Genomic DNA, 8,560 nt, shown 5'->3' with positions numbered 1-8,560 from the left:
TCAAAAAAATACATTAAATATACTATTGAAAGCATTTGAAATTCTTTCAATGAGGCTGCTAGCGGTTCCGGGTCCGCTGTTTACTGCATCTCCAGAATCATTAATTTCTGTTGAGTATTAAAAAAGTTTTAGTTTAAGCTATTAAAAATAAATATAAAAACAATTTTAAACTTAAATTACCTTCAGTTTTTAATATTGTATTTTTAATGAGATCACTATCATTGGTAACATCAACTTTATCTTTATCAACTTTATCTGTATGGTTATTTAATTCTTTTGCTTTAAAGGAAACAGCATTATATTGTTTCCAATTTAAAATAGTTTTATCTTTGTATTGATCATTTTCATCGTCTGACACACTTTGGTGTATATCGTTCGAGTTTACGGTTGGAATTACGGCTATCAAATAACTGGAACCAAAAAATTGTTTTCCATTAAGCATTTCTACCGCTCTTATACAATCGACTTCATCTCCAAACACTACGATATTGTAGTTTTTGGGTGTTTTATCTGCATACCGTGGACGAGTTATAAATCGAAAGGAGGGCAAATTTTGTTTGAAAAACTCATTTATTTCCCTTTCATATTGATGTAAGTTTAAATTAAAAATTCTAATTACAAAAGAGTTCTTTTGCGGGGGTTTAAATTTTTTGAATTTTGGACCAGTAGAATCACGGACCAAAAGCGGTATAGATCCACCCAAACCTATGTAGTTATTCATTTTGAATATGGAATTTTTTTGCTCCCATTCAGTATAAAACTGAACAAACGCGTAGCCTCTCGAATTGCTCAATCGATCTCTAATTACAAATGCACGCTTCACATTAATATTATTGGCAGCGAATGCTTTCTTTATATCAATATTTGTCGTATCTCCGCTAAGATTACCAAGCCAAACACCATAATAAGGACGAGTATCTTTAACCAATTCATTTGCCACATCTAAGCAGAAACTTATATCAGGGCCCTCGCCTGGTATTGGCTTATCATCGAGAGTATAAAGACATTCGAGCGCTGCTTCAGTCGATTTAAACTGTATATAACAATGGAGCGGTTTATTTGTGAAAGAACTGGTAATCACACGTACTGCTAATAAAGAATACCCTTGTTCTTCAAACTTTCTGTATATGTAGAAACGGTCCATATGAGGAAGTAACTTTTAAAATGAAAATATGTAGTAAAACAAAAATAATTTAATTAAAAAATATTTAAATAAAATAAAATTAATATATTTTCAATATTATAAAATTTCAAATATGCAAATGGTTTAACTTACCTCATTCATACATAAATGATATTTAAAATTGTTTACATCCATTTTAGTAACAAAATCTATGTTAATTTTCACAAGTAGTAGCTGGGATAATAAAAAACAAATTAATTAAATATACATACATATAAACATATACAAGAATAATGATGTTTTACAGAGATATTGCAAATATATATATAAAAATGTGATTTACATATGTGATGCATGAAGTATTGCGACCAAAAGTTCTTTTGGGATTAAGTAACCCTATAATACCTTATTCAGTTCCGTTTTAAACAAAAAGTCAAAAAAGTATAGAAACTAAAAGCTTTGCTTACTAAAGCTTATTGCTTATTAAAAATAATTTTGTTAATTCTTTTCTTGTAAGAACAGATAGCATCAATGATACTTTAATAATATTCAATGACTTCCACAAAAGTATCAAATTCACCATAGAAAAAAAAACATATCCAGTTACCATATTTAGATATCCATTTATTACAAAACAATAATCGCATAATGACAAAATGGTATCAAAAACCAACAGCCTCTGGACGAATTATAAACTCCAATTCAAAACACCCCCACCATGTAATAAGGAACACTGCTAAAAATATGGCTATAAAAGCATTAGAGTTAAGTGACACAATTTTCCACGAGGAGGTAAGAAACAACATCAAAAGGGTTTTAAATAAAATGATTTCCCTAACCCAATAATAATTCATTAAATCTTGAAAGGAAAAAGAAATCAAAAAGTAAACCAGAATACCCAAATTTATAAAAGTATGGTATGTGTCCTAAAACTCTCCAATTACAAAATCCACAATATATGACAAATAAAAATATAAAATTACATACGAGACACAAATCACGATGAAGATGCTGTTTTCTTACACCAAATCTAAAATAGATATTTTGGATAAACACAATGTGGTTTATCAAATTAAATGTAAAGGTGACGGATCCAACATATATGTTTGTTGGTACAACAAAAAACAAGTTAAAGACGCGTATAGCCGAACAAACACAGTGTAAAATATAAAAATAATATTGAATCAAAAACGGCACTGGCATCAGACTGTATTATATCAAAGCATGAGCCAGACCTCAATAATGCTAAGGTGTTACACTAAGAAAATAATCAACAAAAACGCTTTTTCTTGGAAATGTTATATATCCTTCAAACCCCTAGCGACACAAGACTGAACTTTAAAAGTGACATACAACACTGTACTCAGGTGTATAAAAACACCTTCAAAAAATCCGGAAGAGGATGAATATACTTTTCCTATATGTGTTATTTTTATATCTATTGTCATAGTATTGTATAAATATTTTCTATATACATATATATTATTAATGTTACTGATGTTAATGTATTTGCTTCTTTGTGATATGTTACATCAAAATATTTAAATACATGTAATTTAAATTGTATAGTACCCTGATGATGACTATAGACTATAGTCGAAATATTGGTAAAAATAAAATCTTTTAAAAACAAACAAATATTTTTTAAAAAGATTTTTATTTAACTATTGACCAATAAGCCCATAAAAAGAGAACAAAATTTATTTAGTACTGAAAAAAATTTAATGGGCACTACACTAATATACCGATTTACGTCATTGATTAGGACCGACAATATACGACGCAAATCGAATCTTCTTTCTCCACATATTTAATTTCCAAAAATATTTTGGTTTTTGATTACTTATTGATAAAGAATTATCTTTTAATTCATTGAATATAGACAGAGCCTTATTCTGAATTAGCATTTGGCTTAATGGCATTCTTCTTTGATTTTGATTTTCTATACAAATAGATAGAAGGGCCTCAAATTTTTACAATTAATCGACTTCTATTTGTTGTAACTTGTTTGGCCTGCAAATGTGTGACAGCTTTTACATAGTCCATTATCTTGTCCGTATCACAATTACAAATTGTTCCTACAGAAGTTAGAGCTAAACCCAGAAATTTTCCAAATGTCAGCAGAGTCTTCTCTAAATTTAAAACGTTTTAAAATGTCTAACAGTTGTTTCAAGGAAATTTCTTTTCGCTTTTGACTGATTTTGACTTAATGCAATGTAGACACCCTTTTAAAAAATGTGACTTATAAGAAATAAATTGAGCATCCCCTCTGCACGCATGTATTAAAAATCACAAATCGAAACACTAACGAAGCAGTCCGAAGCTAGAACTTGTTTTTTTTTGTGGCGACGCAATTCGAATCGACGCAAATCGGGGTATTAGTATAATTGCATTTTTACCAAGGGAAAGAACCATTAAGGTCTTATCTATTGTACAGAAGTCTAGCTACAGCAAGAAGTAAGGTTACAAGTTTTGGAAAAACATTTTTTGCGAACTACGAAAACAATAAAAAAATCGCATCTACCGTAACGCATCTAATTTCAATTGGATCAGAAGCAGTGTATAGTACATATTTAGGCCGTGTGCGAGTTCGAGTAAATTGAGTTAAAGAAAATTGAAATTTCCTAAAGATTTTTAGCACTGCACTTATGTAAATATTTTTATATTTATTTATTGCACTTATTTACTATTTGTGGTTAAAAGTTTTCAAATTTATTTATTAAATATCTTCTAAAATTATTACAATGGTAACACCTAATTTACCTTATTTTCATCTAATTTATCCTTCTCGAAATTCTGGTAAATACCAACATTCGCTGCCATACCGACATTATTTACTATTTCCCTCAATTTACCATCAATTTACTCGCACTCGCACACGGCCTTAATAAAATAACATCATGTAGTAATAATTCATACTATCCTTTATTTACTGGATAAATAACAGAATAACAGAACATAATGAGAAAATATGTGAGCATATGATTGAGGAAGTGCTTAATGATAAGGATGGTGATGATGACGATGATGATGTTGTTGTTGATGATGATGATGTTGATGATGATTATGAAAATGATGATATAAAGAACACCATTAAAGTTTTTTAATTATGAATTGTAGAAATACTGAATTGGTTTTGGTTAGGTTGATGCTTCTTGACTTAATGTATTTTGCCATAATGAAAGTGAAGACAATTATTGAAATAATTTTATCAAAACCGCATATTGCGTTTAATTCAATACTGCCTGGCATATATTCGGAAATAATTAATTTCATTATAAGAAACAAGCATAAAAATATATTTTTTAACAAAATAAACTTGTGATAAAGAATTTTGTGAGAGGTCAATAAATTTTACATAACTTATTATTTATATTTAAATTTGTTTGAAAATCAAACAGGTTTCGTTTCAGTGGATCAACAAACAAAATTATATTTTAAAATAAATTTAAATCGATTGGCGTGACATAACGATTGGCTTTGTGACGTCAGAAAGTGAACAAAATAAACAAAGGCAGTAAAATATATGTAAAAAAGTTTTATTTTTACATACTGCAATTAAGTACTACTTAATAAGGAACCTCTTCAGAAAATTATGTATAAAGACCTGCGAAACTTAACCGACATCACAAAGTAATTTGAGACTTCAAACTAAAATCATGTTCCAAGCAATTCTGATTACAGGTATTCTTTCTTTCTTGCTTTTTACCAGTACTCGAACCAAACTTTTATTAAATATTTAAAAAAAAATTTTTTCTTATTAGCTTTACTATGCACAGTATCCGGAAAAGTGCTATCGGAGGAGGAACAGATGAAAGTAACAAAAGTACAAGTAACATTGAATACACCAGAAATGTCAAGTGTTGAGGTGCCAGCAGAAGTTGTTGAAGTTATTAATGACCAAAAGGTATCTACTAATACAGTTGGAGTTATACCAGTAGAGGTAATGAAAGAAAATAAAGAAATGGGAACTTCAAGTAAAATGCCTGTGATGCCAGTGGGAGTAGTACCAATGCCGACTGTGTCTAATACAGTTGGAGTTATACCAGTAGAGGTAATGAAAGAAAATAAAGAAATGGGAACTGTAAATAAAATGCCTGTGATGCCAGTGGGAGTAGTACCAATGCCGACAATCGTGACAAAAATGCCTAAAGTAGTTGTGGGACATTCAATGCAAATGCCAATGAATACACCAACAGATATGGATGTTGCGAAAAGTTCAGATCCTTGCGATTTACAATGCACTAAGTTAGATTTGAACCCTGTCTGTGCTAGCAGTGACTTATGTATATATGAATTTCCTAATAAATGCGTAATGGATACTTACAATTGCAAACATCCCGAAATGAATTTTAAGGAAACTAAAGATGAGAGATGCAAAATGTATTGGCTAAAACATTGTACTGAAAAAGATCTCATGGGATAGACTGATAAATGAATGTACTTATATATATTCTTTAATACCTCTATACCTTTTCAAAAAAATTTTTTAAATTTGAATTTCTATAATGTATAAGTAAATATTTTAATTGAAATAAATATATATACTAAATTTAATGATATAAAGATAAGTATTATTATACACATTATTGTGATAACGTTGTAAATCAATTTTTAGCTTTATTAGAATATCAATTAGAAGAGAAATTTGGATCAAAAAGCTTTAGAGTAGACTTAGAGAAACTTTAAAGTATAACAGTTAATCTTATTAGATGACTTTTTCTCTAAGTGACTTTATATTTTACGTCGCATGGACTGCTACGAAAGTGTTTGTCAATTAAAAAGTTACCGGCATTAATTGAATTCGATGTCAGTTTCTGATAGTTTTTTTCTTTTTATAGTAGTGACATATGTCGTCAGTTGAAATAGTGGTGGTGTTGTGCCTAAAGCCCACTACTGCTCAAATAATCGCCTATTGTAAGATGGAGAGTTGCTATAAGTGCATTACTAATTAAAATATTACTCATTTCGTTTTCAACAATATAACTTTAATGAGCACTCAAATCGGTTTCTGATATAAGTTTCAGATTGTTCTTTTGTGTTCTCGATGTAGAAATATTAAGAACTGTATTTCTTATAGAGTGCAATTCCTAACTTAAACAAAGCACAAAAAATATCAAAATTAGTTGAAGAACTATCTGTATTTAAAGAAAAAGAATTTTCAAACTTTGATGCTCTGTTTCTTACTAAAACTGAGACCAATAAATGAGAGCTTATTAGTTTTTTTTCTTAGCATATATTCTTAGTTATATATAACTTTATTCTTAGTCTCAATTGTTTTAAAATCTAGTTCTTTACGTGACTTTTTTGGTACATATGAATGAATAAATTAATGAAATTATAAATAAACAAATATAATAATTGGCTTTAAATGATATTTTTTTCACTAATTTAAATTATATTTTTTATATAAAAGTCATATAATATGTATACTAGTCAGATAATCCATAACTACACCTTTTGAAATGTACACAAATTGAGTTGTGTAAATGCAAAATTCTGATTAAGAAATCTATTACAAAGTTGTGGAAAAAATATCTGACATACATACCATAGAATAAAATGTATAGTTTATACATATATAGTATTCATTCACATTTTATTAGAATATTTCACTAGCATTTCAGAAATTTTTTTTTCTTCCTGGTAGTGTTTTCATTTCTCTCTTAGAAGCTAAGGTTGTTTCTTGTTCTATCGAAATGAGGCCGAATTATAATTTCTTTTGTGATCACGAACTTCTACCCGAAAATTTGTTGGTAGAGTTCGTGATTTGTGTGTTTAATCGCAAATGTCTTTATGACCCCGCTTTCGAACAGTTTTATGATGGAGACCAAACCAATCGCGCTTGGGCCGAAATCGCAGATCAGTTTGACTCCACTAGTAAACATACTTAACAGTCTATATTATTTATTGATTATTAACTAATATACTTCCCCTTATTATTATAGTTGAAATCGTTAATCACACATGGCAAGTCATTTATGCAAAGCATTTTGAGCAGTATGCTGAAGGGATAAGGTTTGGAAGAGTTTCCAGTTGGTACCTTATGAAATACTTAGGATTCTTAAATAAAACAATGTTTCAGTACAAAATGGATTTATTGACGTCAGTCAGCGCCTCAACCGAACATTCTGTTATCCAGCAATCAATGTCAGATGGAACAATTATGGAACAAGTAAAGTGTCAAAATGAGCGTCAAGAAGTATTTGATGAACATCAAGAGCTATATGAGAAGAAACGCAGGCTATTTTAGCGTTACTTTTATATTTGGATTTTTATTTTCAAAACAAATATTTTTTTATATTAGTTTTGTTTTGACATTTTATTTCTTACTCACATGTAATTTAAGTTACATTGAGAAAATTCAATTTTTTTTTTAATATTTTTTTTTGGTAGTTGTCGTTTGATAGAACTTCTGATTTGTTGTACAATTTAAAATTTTATTTGTAAAAATGTGTAAATAAATTATAAATATTAGTACTAAAAATGGTAAAAATTTGTGTGTTATTGGGAAACGGATGTCGGGTACTGACAATTTTTTATTACTACGGTACATTTATTTGGTTGGGTGGCAAGTCGCCCGATGCGAAACTCTTGGCGTTCCCTGCAAAACCAACCACATAATCATGTAAAAGACAATTTGGGATAAGACCATTTTGAAAATTTGAAAGTTTTATAGTTTTAAGACAATCCCAATTGCGTTTAGGTAAAAATAGTACCAAAACTATTGATAAATATGTGTTGATTGTTTTTATAAGGTAAAGACTTAAGGGAAAATTATAATTATGAAAATTCATATCAAGTATGGAATTTGTTTTTTTTGACAGTAGCTACAATTGTTTTAAAATTTCATATTGGCAAATTGTACATGATTGACTCAGTGAAAAAGTATATCAAGTACAGAGCCCTAAAATTATTCACAAAAGTTGATACGTTGCCCAACCCCGCTCTGACAAACCTTAAGTCCACCTCAGGACGCACAGGAAGATATGCTGATCTACGGTCTGTCATCAGTTAGAAAATAAATAAATGATAATGATTCTAGTATAATTAAAGTTTAGTGTGAGGCAGGGATAAGACCCCCAGCCACAATAGAGTAAAAGTGCGCTATAGCACTAACTCAAATCACAACAACAACAACAACAACATGATTAACTTTTATATATAAGGAACTATAAAACTTTTAAAAATATGAATTGGGACGCTAATATTTCACCTGTTAAAGTTGAAATTATAATTGAAATAATAAACAAAAACAAAAATATTTGTAATAATTAAATAACATTAGAAATTTCACCAATTTCAAAATGGCTTAAATAAATAGGCCCCCAAACGACAGCATTATAAACACATTTGACAAACTTTTAAATAATCAGAGATCAGTTTTATTTTATTTTACTATTATGTTTCATTTTATGTTATATTTATATTATATTA

The 8,560-nt window shown here is 29.1% G+C and overlaps 3 protein-coding genes across 3 annotated transcripts; 2 read left to right on the top strand and 1 right to left on the bottom strand.

The window, feature by feature from the left end:
* LOC119682801 (tRNA selenocysteine 1-associated protein 1-like) lies at nt 1-1,318 on the bottom strand. Its single transcript, XM_038096315.1, has 3 exons — nt 1,277-1,318; nt 217-1,156; nt 1-107 (listed from the first exon to the last, which is right to left on the bottom strand). Exons 1-3 carry the CDS (start codon nt 1,316-1,318, stop codon nt 1-3), a joined length of 1,089 nt encoding a protein of 362 aa, XP_037952243.1.
* A 3,404-nt stretch (nt 1,319-4,722) lies between these two features.
* LOC119673163 lies at nt 4,723-5,609 on the top strand. Its single transcript, XM_038084401.1, has 2 exons — nt 4,723-4,807; nt 4,888-5,609. The coding sequence occupies exons 1-2, from the start codon at nt 4,783-4,785 to the stop codon at nt 5,547-5,549; spliced, it is 687 nt and encodes a 228-aa protein (XP_037940329.1). The 5' UTR covers nt 4,723-4,782; the 3' UTR covers nt 5,550-5,609.
* A 1,142-nt stretch (nt 5,610-6,751) lies between these two features.
* Nucleotides 6,752-7,572, top strand: LOC119672683. Its single transcript, XM_038083802.1, has 2 exons — nt 6,752-7,003; nt 7,072-7,572. The coding sequence occupies exons 1-2, from the start codon at nt 6,823-6,825 to the stop codon at nt 7,374-7,376; spliced, it is 486 nt and encodes a 161-aa protein (XP_037939730.1). The 5' UTR covers nt 6,752-6,822; the 3' UTR covers nt 7,377-7,572.
* The last annotated feature ends 988 nt before the right edge of the window (nt 7,573-8,560 follow it).

Source organism: Teleopsis dalmanni, chromosome 1 (genome assembly GCF_002237135.1).
Source record: "Teleopsis dalmanni isolate 2A chromosome 1, ASM223713v2, whole genome shotgun sequence".
Classification (NCBI taxonomy): domain Eukaryota; kingdom Metazoa; phylum Arthropoda; class Insecta; order Diptera; family Diopsidae; genus Teleopsis; species Teleopsis dalmanni.
Note: the sequence above shows the minus strand (reverse complement) of the source record. Positions and strands in the feature narration are given on the sequence as shown.